The sequence below is a fragment of the Macaca nemestrina genome, chromosome 12 (genome assembly GCF_043159975.1).
Source record: "Macaca nemestrina isolate mMacNem1 chromosome 12, mMacNem.hap1, whole genome shotgun sequence".
In the NCBI taxonomy this organism is placed as follows: Eukaryota; Metazoa; Chordata; class Mammalia; order Primates; family Cercopithecidae; genus Macaca; species Macaca nemestrina.
Window position 1 is genome coordinate 30,457,895 of NC_092136.1, and position 18,449 is coordinate 30,476,343.

Below are 18,449 nucleotides of genomic sequence, written 5' to 3' on the forward strand. Positions count from 1 at the left end.
TAAAAAAGCAAAAGTCCACCAAATATCTTTTATCTGAGTATCGTAAGGTAGAAACCTTGGGTATAAAGTCATTCCCAAATTAAAGGGAGTGCAGTTTTTCATTTATGAAAAAACACAACTGGGGGACATTTTAAAAAGGAGTCTTCAGGTTAGTTGCTTTTCAATGTCTTATTTACGGTATCATAAAAAATAAATATACAAGATGACTTATCTGGCCTCCAAATAAGAAATGAGTCAATGCTACCAGCATAAAATGTTCACATACCCACCCACCATAAAAGGGAAACTGGCCTCAGAACATCTTACAAAAAAGCATAATGTTATGGGCCAGTCTTGACAAATAGTGCTTTTACTTAATCAGTATGTTTTTGACAGCTAGGCACAGAACACTCCAGCAAGATTCCCCCAGTCCCTTAAAAAAGGAATGCATTTGGTGGGGGTCAGAATGACTCACTGAAAGGGCTGGAGCAGGGAAGAGTGAGAAATCCAATCAGCCTGGCATCCTTACAAGGTGTGAGCCTTGTGTTAATACTGTACAAAACAATTGTGTTGGTGATAGTAAGGATGAAGGAACAAGTGACATACTTTAAACTAGCAAAATAATCCGGGGAAAACCAAGGAGGTATTTCTACCTGCCAAGCTCTGCTAATTGCATAGAAAGAACATGTACTTTCAACCACAAAGACATTACATTTTCTTTTTAAAAATTTATTACTTTTCCTCCTCTGTAACTTGTCATCCCAGAGCAAAACTAAAGAACTCTTTGGTCATCACCCAATAACATGCCCTTTAAATAAGAACATTGAGGTATTATTTTCCCGTTTGACTCTTGATTATTAATTCACACCAGCTACCACCCCTTCATGAATCAGAAGGCTGAAGGAATACACTATACATTAATATTAAAATCTAAAGGAAACCAAATGTCAAATTACTGTGGTTTTAGCCACAGACATTTCTATGGCATGTGCAATCCCTGTAGAAGATGCTCCCGAGAAGTTCGACAGGCTGTGTTCACTACATCAAGAGACAGCTATTACCCAACTCATAAAAATCTTTTTAATGTGCTGAACTCCAAAACTTTCTAAGAAATAAATGTTTTTAAAAAGGAGACTTGTGACTCTCAGCTTAAAATGGTGGACATCCAGTGGTGCTTTGACCCTGCCGTTTGCCCAGAATAGCAGCCCCAGCTTGGCCTTCTCCACACCTTTGCGTGGTCTTCTCGACAGACACCACATATGCCAGGCCTCCCACCTGCAGTGGTACCCTGACCCTCTCAGCGTGCCAGCTGAGGCTTACATGTGCCCTGGATGGTTGCTTCCCGTTCACTTGACAACTATGAACAGATCCAACCTGGTGACCCAATGAACTCCACCATAAACTACTGAACCCTAACTGTTTAGACCATGGCTGATACAGTAATCAATATAGAAGCCTGAGGCCTCGGAAATGAAAACTATGGTAACCACTTCTGGTCTTAACTTGGACAAGAATCAACCTATTTATTAAAAGTAGCAGCTTCTAGGTCATTTTTTTAATACCTAGAGGCACTAAGCCCCATAAGATTCTATTTTTCTACTTAGAGGTACAAGTGATGACACTTAACATTAGTTATTTCAGGTTAAGAGCTGTCCATAATGAAAACAACAACAACAAAATCCCTCAGTACTTTCTGCACACTTACTAGAAAGGCACAAAGAGAGCCACTACAGAGAAAATATGAATTGATTTTAAAAGTGGTTAGGTCATAAACACATTAGCTTTAATACAGAAGAACAGGACCTCAGGACCTTCAGTTATTATAGGTGGAAAACACTCTTTGCATACAGAACTTCCAGCTGTAGCAACACAACTCAGAAGGCTATATATTGCAATGTAGTGAGCTTGAGCTTTGGTGCTGCACAGATCTGGGTTCAAATCCCAGTTGTGGCACTTTTGAGCTTTGGTCAATTTACATAATCTCTGAATTTCTATGTGTAATCTCTGAAATTCTATGTGGGAGGTAAACGTTACATCATCCATGATGATTGATAAGTAGCATACACTTCCCACATATAACTGAGGAAATTTAAAAAGATAAGCAACCAGTACAGTGATTAATTTCCCCCTTTGCTTCCTCATTTTATAGGTAAGAATACTGAGGCACAGAAATAAGGTTTTGCCAAGAGCACAGTAACTTACAAAGCTGAAATTAGGCTTAAAATAGTCTTGATTTTAAGAGTATGCAAACTTGGGAGACAAAGTTATGTACAACAACTAGTAGTTCTACTGGGAAGAATAACTTATTAAGTTATGGTATTAAGTACCATCTTATAAGTTTCTGATAAATACCATTCCCCATCAGACTGATGAGCTACTAAGTGCAATTTATGAGATTAAAAATTTAAATTTAACATTTTACATTTCCATAATACTTTATGCTTTATAAAGTGCTATAATCAATGTTATTCCACTTGATCACAAGAGTCTCATCTTTAAAAAAAGGCTCATCTTTTAGTAATAGGAGTGACAGAATTTCATAAACTAAGAAATTTTAAAATATACATTTTAGGTATGGAAAAAAAAAAACAAATCATGACTAATTAATGATTTTGCTAAAAGTTTCTCAACTTTTAATGAAAACCCATTTTCCTTAATGGTATATATCATACAACAGAGGTTAAACTGAGAGATTTACAAAACATTCATTTTCCCAGGAAGAAAGCTGTTTGGACTTCTTGCAAAAAAGCAAAGATAAGGATAGAATGTGAAAATAAAATTCATATGATCAAAGAAACAAAAGACTGCCATTAAGAGAGGGTAATAATTTTTCAAAATACATCTGCATACCTTATAGTTTCAATTAAATGGTGCTTCAATATTACAAGTCTAGACAAACTATATCCTCCCTCCAACCCTGTCTGCCCCCATCTCCTGAAACCAATGGAAACACACACACACACACACACACACACACACATTTTTGTAATATAAAACTAAGTAAAATGATTTTATAGAAAGACTATTGCCTTTTCTATTCACGAAAAGTTTAAATGTCTACTGAAATATACTATTTGCTGTACATAACTTACTGGAATCTTACTCCTTTTCATACTAGTGAACGTGAGCCATGGAGGACTGTGTTTTGGATGGGAAACTCCATCACTTATCTATAGTTTAAGCGCATTATCTGACTGAATACATCTACCCTGTATATTCATAAGACACCATAGCATGGTAACATGTCAATTTTTACCCATTTTCTCCTTTAAAGACACTGACCTAGTACAGATCCTAATCAACTTACGCTTTCATTATGGCAAAATCTTCCAGTTCTTTTCTGATGACTGCTATCCTCTCCCTGTTTTGACCTACTGACTTGCACATTAGGGCCAGACTGATAAAAGTAAATCTGCACTGTCACTTCCTTCTTCAAAAATCAGTAAAAGTTTCCCACTAATAGCATCTCATTTAAATTAATGGTTAGTTCTTACCGGCCATACACTTGATTCTTTCACTTCTGCACTTCACCTGAGACAAAGTCCATCATAATGCAGTGTGTGAAGGACACGTTCTCCTTGAAAACTACGATTGAACTTTTCTCCCACACTTTCACTACAATACATTAACTTACAGCACCACCTATCTTTCAATAAAAGCTTAACCAAGAACTACATTTACATTTAGCATAATGCCCGTAGGCTGGCCGATACAATTTAGCGTAAAATTAAGCCCAAAGTGCAAAATATTTTTTAAAAATCTAAAAGTGAAAGTTTCATTCAACACTATATAAAACACCCATTAACAGTATATATAAAGTTCTTAGTAATGTTTCGAACCAAGGGGTCTGGCCAGTTGTATACCAATGACTTAAATTTAGCACAAAACAGTGAATGTAACTAAAAATTGCAGTCAGCGAGCAGAGCCATTCTGACTTATAAATTCTAATATTCATTGATATTTTCACATCTAAGTGTTGACTGGAATATGTGTTGACTTTTCCTTAGAAGTATTCCCAATATTTGAGTCATTTTCTCTGTTCAAACAAGAAACAAAAATGAAGAGGTAGAAATTATTTGTATATCCTCTCGGTGTGATACCTATTATAAATAAATTAGTAGTATAATGTGAAAGGGGCCTGAGAGTGTAGCACACAGTTCAAACCAAGTGTACCAAACTCCTTTCTCAGTGTTATTCTTTGATCTCAAACTACAACAAAATTCTTTTTAGAAATGAAAACTTCCTTATCTAAACCACCTCATCAGTATAGAAATACCAGAGAAAATATTTTTGGTCATAATGAACAAGCATTTGTACCAAAAGTTGAGAAGTCAAACCATGAGAGGCAGGTGATTATATGAAAAGCCTGACTGTGAGGTCCATGAAGAATTAAAACATCTTAAATTTATACAGCTATTTCCCTTGTACAGTTCAACTCTCTAAAGCAGGCTGAGTAAATATTAATGCCCATTTCACCTACAGGGAAACAGATGCACTACTGCTTATGTGTGTCAGTTCATGAAAAGCAGAACTCTGAGCCAGGCTTATTTAAGGTTGCCTCATCATGTTCTGTTCCTCAGATATAAAAATTAAAACAAACAAACAACAACAACAAAAACAATGGCCCAGCACAATAGCTTATGCCTGTGTAATCCCAGCACTTTGGGAGGCCAAGGTGGGTCAACTGCTTGAGCCCAGGAGTTTGAGACCAGCCTGGGCAACATGGCAAGACCCTGTCTCTAAAAAAAAATAGAAAAATTAGCCAGGCATGGTGACACATGCCTGCAGTCCTCAGCTACTCGGGAGGCTGAGGCAGGAGGATCACTTGAGCCTAGGAGGTCGAGGTTGCAGTGATCTGTGATCATACCACTGCACTACAGCCTGGGCCACAGAGCAAGACTCTGTCTCAAGAAAAAAAAATAATAATAATTTCGATTAAAACTGACCTTGGAAATAATGTAACATAAAAATTATTTTGAAAATAGCACTTGGTTATAATTTTCAGTGTAACTGTTAATATGACGAAAGTTTTGAAGACTTTTTAAAAATGGCTTGTTAAACTGAGTTGGATAGTTGGATTAAGCATTTTCTTAACAATTAATACACCAGGGTGCTAATTATTTTAGAAGGCTCTTCTGTTAGGGTTTATAATTCATCATGTCATACCACACAACTTGTACTATAGACTTCCTTCTGGTGATTCATGTCAGCCGACACTAACATAAATCTTTTTGTGACAAGTTAAATTATCATTCATTACCGTCCAATTTAAATACAGTTATCTTGACAGTTATAGCAGAGTTGCCAACAGAGAGAATAAGCTCTTCCAAACTTTATAATAATTAGTGAAAATTTCATATTAGTGGAATAAAAAGAGTAGTTCTCATCTGTTTGGCTTCGTAAGTCTTCTATTCTCTTTCCAAAGTTTTACATTTCCTATCAGTTACTTTCCTAATGTCATACTAATTTGAAATTCCTTCTTTCCTCCTGTAGAGTCCTTTTTAAGGTGTTCTAGAAAAACTACTAATCAACTTCAAAGTTTACTGAACTTTTGTGTTTTAACATGTAAAATACAATTGAAATGTTCATATTTTCTCACATTTTACTGCACAATACAAAACTGATTTAAATGCATTACGAAACAACATTTTCTTTTTAAATAAACACTAACACAATGTTTGGCAAGAGATAACACAATTTATTTAAATATATTCTGACTCAGGATGAAGGCAAGCGCTTTACCTAGGTTTACATATTTTAGCTATAGATTTTCATTGAACCATTTTTCTGAAATGTCATTCTTCTCATTCATGCTTCTTTTATTCTCTCTCTTTAGAAGTTCACAGTGTTATACAAGTGAAAAACAAGACAGATAGAAACCACCCTAAACATAAGGCTTTATGTACATAAAAAATTCAATAATGTTGCCATAACCCCTAATACAGTGTGATCCTATTTATTATCCAGAATAAAATTCTGTACATATTAAATTCTTCAAGTATATCTAGAGCAGTGCTTGTAAAAGTGAGGTCCCACTGCTAAGTTAATGGCCATCTCTTTGAAGATCACTTCTACCTTCAACACAATTATGGTAGAGTTCTAATAGTTTATTTTACATGTATTATACATTCTCAAATATTCTAAAATGCTCAAATGAGCCAAACATATACTTTGATTTACATCTAGTTGAATATTCCCTTTATACAGCACCAGAGGTTAAAAAATGGATCTGAGTAACCAAATATTCTCTTTCCTTTAATAGTTAGAGTTTATCATCATTTATTTCTATAACATTAAACCCAAACTGAAGATGAAGACACCCTGGGTCAAATGCTTTCATCTTAAATAAATAAACATTTCATCCACTTCATACTTAAATACCAAGTTGTTTTCCTCTAACACATGTTTCTTGGTAACAACTACTGAATCAACTAAGCTGAACACCAACTTCTTATCTTTGAGGACTAGGCAAGTCGGATAGGATTCTCTAGGTTTGCTTTAAAACTTTTAAGAAACCTGGTTGCCAGTTCGTCATCAACCACTCGACTGTCACTTGACATTGTGACTGTTATGAGCTGGCGCTGCTGCAGTTTGGCATTTCCCTCTTCATCCTCAGTGAGCTTCAGCACAGGTCGGAACCTCCCAACCGCCAAAATGCAGGCCTGAGGAGGGTTAATCACTGCAGTAAATTCGTCGATGCCAAACATCCCCAAGTTGGAAATACTAGGGGGGAAAGAAAAAGCTCTGAGGGAGGGACATCCTTAATCAAAGTTCCCTTTCCCCGAAGCACATATTTTATATATATTTTATTAGGCAGTGTAGTAAGGCAAGAAAAAAATATATTAAGTAATGAAAAAAGGAAAAATGTAGTATTCACAAATAAATTAACTGTGTACATAGGAAAAATAAGACTCTACAGATAACTAGTAAAATGAGAAAGTAAATTTAGTTAAGTCATCAGATAAAAGGTCAATATAAAAATCCATTTTATATCTAGAGTCATGTCCCACATAATGAAAGATCACATATCCAATGGTGGTCTTACAAGATTATAATGGAGCTGACGAATTCCTATTGCCTAGTGGCATCATAGCTGTCATAACATATTGCAATTACTTTATTTTAAAAGTAAATTTAGTGCAGCCTAAGCGTACAGTGTTGATAAAGTCTACAGTAGTGTATAGTGATGTCTTAAGCCTTCACTCATTCACTGATTCATCCAGAGCAACTTCTCGTCTTGCAAGCTCCATTCATGGTAAGTGCCCTAAACAGGTGTACCATGTTTTACGTTTTACATTTTTACTGTACATTTTAAAAACGTTTAGATACCCAAATACTCATCATTGTGTCACAACTGCTTACGGTATTCAGTAGAGTAACATGCTGTACAGGTTTGTAGTCTAGGAGCAAACAGCTATATCATACAGCTAAGGTGTGTACACGCTGTACCATGTAGGTTTGCGTAAGTACACTCTATGATGTTTGCATGATGAAACTCCTAACAATGCATTTCTCATATCCCCATCATAAAGTGGCACATGACTCTATATATAAGTTGCTATAATTAGAAAATAAAAAATTAAAACAATATCATTTATAACAGTATCAAAAAACAAATACCAAAGAATAAATCGAATGAAATACATACAAGACCTCTATACAGAAAATTATGAAACATAACTGAAAGAAATCAAAGAACTGAATACACAATGGTTTCTACCATATTCACTGGTTAGAAGACTCAATATTGTAAGAATGTCAATTCTCAAACCATCAAAAGACTTAATGCAATCCCAATCAAGATTCCAGCAAGGTAGGGGTGTGTGTGTGTGTGTGTGTGTGTGTGAAAAATGGCAAATCAATTTTACAATTTATTTGGAAATACGAAAAGCCAGAAGACAATTTTGAGGGTGAATAAAATTGGAAGCCTTCATTACCAGCTATGAATAGTTGTAGCTTGGTGGTAGTAAACAAAGGATCAACAAACAGGCCAGTGGAAAAGAATAGCATAGAACCAGACCAACACATATATAATCACCTTTTCAGTGCTATGAAAAAGGAGAAATCAATATTCAATACATGATGCTGTGTAAATTTACTATCCATGTGGGGAAAAAAGAGAACTTTAAACTTCACATTATTTACAAAATCCAATTTCAGATGAATTGTGATCTACATGTGAAAAGTAACATAAATGCTTTTAGAAGATAACACAGAAGAGTAACTTCATGACTCTGGGATAGGCAAAAAATTCCTAACAGAAAATGAACTATAAAGTATCAACTATAAAGAAAAATATATAATCAACTATATAGAAAAGTATCAACTATATCAACTATAAAGAAAAATACTGATAAACAGGAATTCATTAAAATTCAGAACTTCCTTTCATTAAAAAAAAATCACTGAGAGAGTCGCAAAGGCAAGTCGCAGAGTGTGAAAGCTATTTGAAACAATATATATCCTACAAAGGTCTGTGTATCCAGAAATAAGAACTATACATCATTTTTTAAATGAACACCAGACTGCAATGGGTACTTTATCTCATGAATTACCAGATACCCAAATGGCTGATGAGTGAAAAGTACTCAACATCACTAATTTGCATTTCCCTACAAAGAGTACCACTACACACCCCAATAATTGTTAAAATTTAAAACCTAACATTATTAAACACTGGCAAGAATGTGGAGCAATGGGAATTCTCAGGACTGTTGGTGGAGGTGTAAATTTGTATAACCATTTGGAAAATTGTTTGGCAGTATCTGCTAAAACTTCTAACTTAGGAATTATACTTTTAGGTCTATACAACAAAAAATGTACATATATTCACCATAAGACACCAATAAGTATGTTCATAGCACCATAATTTGTAATAGCACCGAACTGGAAGCAACACAAATGCCCATCAACAGTAAAATGAATTCTGGTATATTTATACAATAGAATATTATATACTGCAATAACAACAAATAAGAGGTTGCTTCACATAGCAATATAATATCACAGATATTAATATTGGGGGGTCAGATACTAAAGAATACATAATATTTACCATTCCATGTTAGTCAATGTCCAATGAACGTTTAGTTCAACACAAATAAGTTCCTACTAGCTTTAATATGAAAGCCTGACTAGTCTGAAGAATATTTCCAGATATTCTATTGTCTAAATATTTTTAGCTTAAATTTTAAAAAATATTTCAGATAAATGAAAGGCTGACAGGGTCTTTATAAGTCTTACATCTATCTGTTTGATGTTATGGATAATTAAGAGTTTAAATTTTACCTAAAAGATCCTCCTTGGTATTCTTCAGGCAACAATTTTCCATCTCTTGCTTTCTTTGATAGAGCCTGAGAAAAATACAAACAGAATAGGACAACCAACAAAATGTTACACAGTTGATCTTGTCATTTGAAATATTTGTAAGTCATATACTCTCATCTCTGATATGCCTTGATTTGATTTTATGTTACCTATATAAAAATAATTTTCTCTAATTATAAGAACAAACAAGAGCACAGATAATTCAAGAAACTAAAGCTGTTAATCAAAACTCTAGAAAAATTACTTCCTTTAACAATTTTTCAAATATGGGAATTACCCTGTGTACCACCAATTACTATGTAGAATGCTTTAGAGTTTCCTATATGCACAGTGAAATTTTCTATTTTGCCTATAAAACTTTATTGTAAGAAAAAAAATACAAGAATACATTCTCATCAACCTAGTGTTTTTGTTGTTGTTGTTTTGTTTTTTGTTTGTTTTTGAGAAGAAGTCTCACTCCGCCGCCCTGGCTGGAGTGCAGTGGCATGATTATGGCCTACTGCAACCTCCATCTCCCAGGTTCAAGCAATTCTCTTGCGTCAGCCTCCTGAGTAGCTGGGATTTCAGGTACCCACTACCACGCCCGGCTGATTTTTTGTATTTTTAGGAGAGATGGGGTTTCACCATGTTGGTCAGGCTGGTCTCCGACTCCTGAACTCAAGGGATCCACCTGCCTCGGCCTCCCAAAGTGCTGGGATAACAGGTATTAGCCACCATGCCTGGCCAATCTAGTGTGTTTTAAATAAATTATCCAATGGCAACCAAAGTAGCATACCCACAATCCCACAACCAACATTCCGTTTTTATTTTTCAGAGTTTGCTCCATCTTTATGCACAATCTCAACCCCACACAATGGTTATAAAACATAAATTTTATATTTAATTGTTCAGTATTATATGCATCTTCTGTGTTGTCAGCCTTCAGAAATGATTTTTTAATGTCTGTTCCTAAAGAATGCATCTGCCTAATTTACTTGGTTATTTCCCAGTGTTATAATTTGGTTCACGGTTTTTTCTGAATTATTTCAGGTAAATTTTCAGAAGTGGAATTATAGTGCCCTAGAGAATAGACTTCTTTTGGTTCCTGATTCTACAGCTAAATCACTTCCTGAATAAGCTAGTCCAATTTATACTGCCACAAGGAATATAAGGATGTACTTGATTCTTATCACTCTTGACCATACTGATTTCTAAAAATCTTACAGAAGACAAGACATGACACATTAGTAAAATTTTCCTCTCACTTGTAATTGGAATTAACTACATTTCTGTTAATTTTTATTTTTCAGTGCTTAAAAGCAAGGGAACAGAGGTTGAGTCATCATATATAAAAACTTAATAATGAATTAAGAGGAAGGATACAGAAAAATTAGGTCACTGTCATTTGGGTAGATAAAACAAATGTGGAGTTTACTTAATATTTTGTATTGCATAGGCAACATAGGCACTATTACAATCACAGTTGATAACTTTAACTCATAGATGATTTAAATTTTTAAAATTAAGTCTTTAAAAATATCAAAAATCTAAAAACACATCACTGCAACGTACTGCCAATGGAAAAAATTACAGGTGTATGCTGTTTGCAAAAAAAGAGATGAATTCTGACTTATATAGTTATTGGAATAACAGGAGAGAGAATAATCTACAAATGCATTTTTCCTCCCTTAAGCAATGTAACTGTTTACATGATTTGAAAAGAGATATATATGAACTTTGAAAGGCATTTTCTAAAGGCAGATGATCTCAGCATTATCCTGATGAATTACCACACTGCAACAAATGAAAAAAATTCATTTTAATAACTAGATTGCAAGCACCCATACTAAAAACAAAAACTCTGTAGATCCTAAATACATCAACAGGAAATTCCTGTCAGTGAACTCGAGTAAGAGTCTGAAATAGGTATGGAGTCTGAGAAGGACTGTTGGTTGTATAAATTTGTAATTATCACTGGGATCCCCTGGCAATGTGGACTCAAAATCAAAGTACATGTTACCTGAAGCATCCAGCTGAAAGAATAAAAAATGACCACTAAATATTTCTATAATACATCAAATGCCTTGCTAATTCATTCAAAAAAATTTACTGGGTACTTATAAGGTAAACTTTGCCTCTGCCTTTTAATACTGTTATAAGTAATGAAGAATTAAGAATAACACAGGATTCAAGGTGTGTTACTACATTACTTTATTCAAGGAATACCAACTTGAACTCGGCTGCAGTATGCCTACAGCCCCCACACTGGCATCCTTGGGATTACTGAGGATCAAGAAGTAAATGCGTAGTACAGGTGTTCTTCACCTGGGGTTCATGGATGAATCTGTAGAGAGCCACAAACTCTTGAAAAATTAATTTCAATGAAATAGGTTTTACTGAAATTTGTTTTAAAATAAATTCACCAAGCAACTATTGTATCCCAAGCACTCTTCTAGAATTAGATAAATGGCAATGGACAGTGAACATCAGACAGTAGGGAACACAGAAGGGTGAACAAATAAATAAACAAGGTAATTTCAAAGACAAATAAACCATATGAAGACAATAAAACAGGGTAATGAGATAAAGAGTGTTAGGAAACTATTTCAGCTATGGAAGCTGCAGAAGGCCTAAGACATTAGCAACTGAACTGAGAAACCAGTGATGAAAAACAGCCAGCCAAGTGACAATCAGAGGGATGTGTGTACTGGATAGTATGTCACTTAGTGAGAATCCAGAGCTCAACCTGTCTATGATCCCACAGTCTCCTCAAAAAGTCTGCTCCTGCCTCACCAGGTAGAGAGCCTTGGTCTCTTTGCTGCAGGTTCTCTTATCCACTGCCTACTTGCTAAGACCACAACCTCACATTCCTCAGGGAATCTTCACTGCTTCTTTGGCAGAGTACTCTCCCGTGTGACTCAGGTCTCTTCTTTCTTAACTCTTTTTTTCTCCCAGTTGCATACAGTAGTTCCCCCTTATCTGTGGGGGATATTTCAAAGACCCACAGTAGGTGCCTGAAATGGCAGATAATACTGAACTCTATACCTACAGTCATGTGCCATCTAAGGACACTTAACGACAGACATATATGACAGTGGTCCCATTAAGATTACAATGGAGCTGAAAAATTCCTATCACACAAATACGTACCACTGTAGCACTATTTCCTTATACTATTCAGTACAGTAATTGGTTGTATTGCAGGTTTGTACCATACAAAGCCTAGGCGTGTAGTAGGCTATCCCATCTAGGTTTGTGTAAGTATACTCTACAGTGTTCACACAATGACAAAATCGCCTAACCATGCATTTCTCAGAATGTATCCCTGCTGTGATGCATGACTGTACTCTTCTTCCTACACATACATACTTATGATAAAGTTTAATTTAAAAATTAAGCACAGTAAGAGATTAACAATAACTAATAATAAAACAGAACAATTGTACCAATGTAAAAATCATGTGAATGTGGTCTCTCTCAAAATACCTTGTACAGTACTCACCTATTTTCAACTGTGGTTGACCATGGGTAATTGAAACCATGCAAAGTGAAACCTTGGATAAGACAGAACTACAATATCTCAAATTCCAAACCAAAAGATTGGTCTTACAGACACAGAAAACAAATGATTGTACTCCTTTCCTCTACCTGGCAAATCAACTAATTATGGTGCATTTGGTATAACTGTTGAGTCCTTAGCTATTCTTCTTGTTCATTTCTGAAAGTTCAGGAGCTGCTTCTCAAGTATTTTTTATTTTTAGAGAAAACATTACTGATTCTAGAAGGCTGATAACCTGACCACTACAGTCATACAGTAGTTATGTAACTAGTGTGAAAGAAGCAGCAAAGCTAAGTGGTTGGGAGCAGGCTCTAGTCTACAGTCTGATTGGGTTCAGATGCTGGCTACATCACTTAGTAAGATTTGGGGCAAATTATTTAACTTCTCTTTTTTCCCCATCAGTTGCTTCATCGACCATACCAAATTATTATCTTGTACTTGATAGGGTAGTTTTAAAGATGATTAATATATATAAAAGGCTTACAGCAAAAACTGGTACAAAGTATGCCAGGTGCTATTATTGTTAGAGTTGTTAAAACTGTTAAACTGTACAAATACTTCTAGAACTTGCATGTCTTTAAATAAGAAAATTACAAATACTACATTCATATATGAATTAGTCATATATTTCTCTCTGGTCAGAGCAGATTTTACCCTGGAATTAAAATCATTCTAAATTTTATCTGTTTAAATACATAAACATTCATAAACTGTTTAAATACATAACCTTTTTAATACATAAAACCTTTTAATAAGCCACAGTACAAAGTTTGATGTAGAAATACTGACAAGACTCAAACTGTATAAAATGGCACTATTCCATAAATGGAACATTTACTGTCTACCCTTTTTGGTGGATGGGGTAAAATATAACAACACTAAAGCACAGGACAGAAAATGCATTTATTACCAAAGATGACTCACTACTATACTTGGACACTCAGATAGATGCTTTTTTTTTTTTTTTTTTTGCACAGTAAAGCTGAATTCAATATAATCTTGCTTAACTTGGAATTGAGTCAAAATCTACATTGGATGTGAAGAACACACACACACACACAAACACACACACACTCAGGGTTTCTACTTGGTGCATACATATTTTTAACGACTATTCGTGCACAGCAGCTAAATGAACATATCTCTATAGAGCCTATCTAAAATACTTAGTTTTTAAGCCACCATTTAAACAATCCAAGATTTAAGTTTTTAAAATAATCATGCTTACAAGACAAGCCATTTCAACAAAAAACTAATTTTGCAGGAGCTCAGATCTCTCTCTCTTACACACACACACACACACACACACACACACACACACACACTTTCTTTTTCTCTCTCTCTCATGTAAACTAGAGAACTAATACGCTAAATAGGCCATGCAAGGCACCTGTTTCTCATGAGAGGCCTCAATGTGCTTCAATGTCCCCTTATTTTTTCTGAGTACAACCAAAGTGATTACATGCATCTGGTTGTTATGCTCTGTACCACATGACACATTGGCCTGGCATGAGAGACTTGCCCAGCTAGAGTACTTCATACAAGAAAGTACTACTTGGGGACCAAATCAAACCCTCCTTTTTGGTAACTTTGAGGGAGAAAATGACAAAAGAGAGGTAAAGAAGTGAATGATTAGATAGGAAAAAAGAAAGGTAAACAGTAAAAGCAAGGAGAGAGGTGGTATAACAGATCATTAAGTAGTGGCTCTAGAATCTAACTGCCTGGGTTAACTAGTCCTCACTGCCACTGCTTTCTAGCTGTACTGCCTCGGGCAAATTTATCACAGTTGCTAAAACTCCATCTCCTCAATTTCATGGAGAAATTAAGGTTCCAATTGGACTGGGTTAATAGGATTAAATGAAGCGCTTAGCCCAGTGCCTGGCATCACTAAGAACAAGAGTGAAGAGAGCAGAGTGGGAAAGAGAAGCAGGTAGAATGAGAAGCAAACAGGGGCAGCCAGAGCTCGGCAAACCCTGAGTCCCTGCTGGGGGTTACAGGAAATGCCTAAGGCCCGCCAGAGACCATCACACTCCAGAGGGTTATGACTGCCCTTCCCATTGCTGTGAGACCCAACTGAGAGGCTGGTGAGACTGCCTCCTTACCTCTTAAACTTAGAGTCTTCAGGATGCAAGGAATAGAGGAAGCTAACATAACTACTTAAGAGTTATGTATTATAGTAGTAAAATTAGTAAATTGCTCAGAATCAAGGAAATCCTCCTATAATGGTTAATTTTTTAAATTTAATGTATATAAAAATAAGGAAATTCTAGCTGCGCAGTAAAGTTCCATAACATTATAATAGTACTTTTTATTTTACGGGTTGTTTCAACACTTAATCTCATTTAACCTTTACAAAACACAGACAAAAGTATTCTCATTGTTGCTGAAAACCCTTGATAAATATAAGGAACATACTATATCTCAGCAAACCAATCTCTATTACTTTGACTTTTGAATTGACCAAATTAATGCTATCCTTCTTTTTTCTTTCTTTTTTCTTTTTTTTTTTTTGAGATACAGCATCTTGCTCTGTCATCCAGGCTGGAGTGCAATGGCACGATCTCAGCTCGCTGCAATCTTTGCCTCCCAGGTTCAAGCAATTCTCGTGCTTCAGCCACCCGAGTAGTTGAGATAACAGGTATGTGCCACCATGTCCAGCTAATATTTGTATTTTTAGTAGAGATGGGGTTTCACCATGTTGGCGAGGCTGGTCTCAAATTCCTGCAAGTGATCTGCTTGCCTCAGCCTCCCAAAGTGCTGGGATTACAGGCATAAGCCACCATGTGCAGCCTCATTTTTCAATTAACAATTCCATTTTTATCTATACAAACACTTTCTGCAAATCTTTTCAAAGAGGAGTGAAGAAAGACCTAAAAATATTGATTCTAGTAGGTTCACCTTTAATTATATCTACCTCTAAAATTCCAAGTAAACTCAGTATTTATGGGTATGCTTTTAAAATCAGATTAACTTGTACTTATTTCTTTTGAGCAAGTAGGTCTACACATTTATGGACTGTCAGCTCTCCAAAGAAATCTTACCTTCTAAATTGTTCTACCACTATACATACAACAGGTTCTTGGCAAATGGAAAGAAATCACTTACCCAAATGAATCAGAAATTTTTGATGCAATCACTTTAAGACTTGTGATACTTCTGTCAAAAAATACCCTCGGAAATTACTGAGGCTGTCAAAGCTGCCCTACTGCCTGTGTTCTTGCCTATTCGATGTGCTATTTTTTGGTGAAATAAGATTCCTACACATTGGAGTTACAAAAACTGCTTTTCAAGAAATCCTGAAAAAGTAAAGTAACTTTGCTTCTGGAACACTAAGTCCACTTTTTTTTTTTTTTTTTTTTTGAGATGGAGTCTCATTCTGTTGCCAGGCTGGAATACAGTGGCGCAATCTCGGCTCACTGCAACCTCTGCCTCCTGGGTTCAAGTGATTCTTGTGCCTCAGCCTCCCAAGTAGCTGGGATTACAGGCACGTGCCACCACACCCAGCTAATTTTCGTATTTTTAGTAGAGATGGGGTTATACCATGTTGGCCAGGTCGGTCTCAATCTCCTGATCTCGTGATCCGCCCACCTCGGCCTCCCAAAGTGCTGGTATTACAGGTGTGAGCCACTGTGCATGGCCGCTAAGTTCTTTTAATGGTCTCAGTTTTAGAGAAGAAGTAAATATACTTTAAGAATAAAATGTTATTAATATTGAGGTCTATTACCACTTCCATAGAAATACAGTTTCAGCTTAACTTCAACTTTAAAACCTACCTGATATAGCATCTTTAGGGTTGAATTCTGGACTTTGGAAAATAAAGTTTGTCTTTAGCATGAAATTGTTCTATTTACATGTTATCTCTTAATTTTTGAATATTAAATTTTCTTACAATGGGTCATACTTGGATAAAAACTTTAAAAACCTATAGATATGTGACAATCACTTGATGAAATAACTCTCCCCACATACAAAAAAATCACAGTCTGACTAGATTACGTCAAGACTTTATCAGAAAGTAATTATCCAAAAGTATATGCTAACATTTTGAAAGCACACTCTTTCTTAAGACATACCTTTACAGAGTCAGCAATTTCCTGGATACCCTTAGCGGCAGCATCTTTTATGACTGGTGTAAGTAAGCCTTTATCTGTTGCCACAGCCACTGAAATATCAATAAACGGCAGTTGCTTTGGGCCCTCTCCATCCCAGCTTACATTAACATCTGGCATTTGCTAGAAATAGGAAAAAAAAAAATCTTACTAAAAAAGTGGCTTTAGAACAAGGCAGTTACAGAAAAATAAAACTACTGTGCATTTTCCAAAGTGAACATAGCTAGATAAGAGGAAATAAGTAAAAATTTGGTTTGGAAAAATGGTTTGGAGTTCTGTCAATTATCTTTTATGTCTGCCAAGAATAATTAAACATACTACCTTTTTGAAGGAAGTTTGAAGAAATTATGATGAGGTACATGCTTTGATCTCTTTATATCCTAGTGGGGAAAAAAGGGCTTTCTTTCCTGATTGCTAAAAGTTATTTAATGTCTGTTGTACTTCCTACCTCATATGGTAACGAACATGATCTTGAGGTGAGGAGGAGAGTGGAAAAGGGTAACGATATAAGATCATATTATTCCTTTCTAGCTCAGCTCTGGGATATATATCAGCAGGCCCTCAAGAAATTACTTCCCTATTTAAAAGAGATTTCATCAAATGACAAAATGCCTGGAAATCCTGTCTATTAATAATGTTGCCTTGTATTACAGGTGAAAATGATGCTGAAAAACAGAAACTGGAAAGAATTTCTGTACTCAAAAATTCTTTGCTTTTTAAAGAAAAAGATCCAGGCCTCCTGGCGTGTCATTTAAGCATGGCAATACACAATTTGATTCTACTCTATCTATCCCATTTTACTTGTGACCACTCCCCTGAGATGGATTTTCCACTGTCATGCTATGCTCATTTCCATTTCAAGGCTACCTTCACATTGCTTTTCAATTGCTCTTCCATTTTTCCATCTTTCAAGGCTTAGTTCCTTCACTCATTCAGCAATATCACTATGTTAAAAGAATAAAGTCCCAACCCCTCAGAAGATTTGAAATTCTTCATAGACAACGCTAAAGTAAAAGAGAAACTAAACAAAACCCTCATGAATGAAGAATATCTGGCAAATAAATTTAATTACAAAACGTAAAGAAGACTTATGGGACATGGTCAAAATTGTATTAAAAATCTATTATCTTAGGGCAACCCGCTCGGGTCCCCTTCCATGCTGTGGAAGCTTTGTTCTTTCCCTCTTCACAATAAATCTTGCTGCTGCTCAAAAACAAAACAAAACAAAACAACTATTATCTTAAACCTTATTAAAAAAAATTAAAATGAATTACACATTCAAGTTTTCTAACCAAAATGAATCTAAGGAAATGAAGGAAAAAATACATAACAAAACAATATAAACTAAGAATATAAATATGCAATAGAAGTGAGAGTTCAGAATAACCCCAGGCATTGAGGATGTTAAAATAATTATAAGAAACAAATTTAAATTACTCTAGGCTAATAAGTTTGGGAATCTAAATTAAATGAGTGATTTTGGGGGAAAATATTAG

At 35.4% G+C, this 18,449-nt stretch overlaps 1 protein-coding gene across 5 annotated transcripts in view; it reads right to left on the reverse strand.

The window, feature by feature from the left end:
* Nucleotides 1–5,656: 5,656 nt before the first annotated feature.
* The window catches only part of LOC105471551 (pyruvate dehydrogenase complex component X), a 74,136-nt gene continuing 61,343 nt past the window's right edge, over nt 5,657–18,449 (reverse strand). For all 5 annotated transcript variants that reach the window (XM_071074884.1, XM_071074883.1, XM_011724077.3 and 2 more), the window contains exons 9-11: nt 16,918–17,076; nt 9,268–9,332; nt 5,657–6,702 (exon numbers count right to left, since the gene is read on the reverse strand). In XM_071074884.1, the coding sequence (XP_070930985.1) occupies nt 6,444–6,702; nt 9,268–9,332; nt 16,918–17,076 (483 nt within the window). In that variant the 3' untranslated portion in view covers nt 5,657–6,443. The remainder of the gene's footprint in view (nt 6,703–9,267; nt 9,333–16,917; nt 17,077–18,449) is intronic.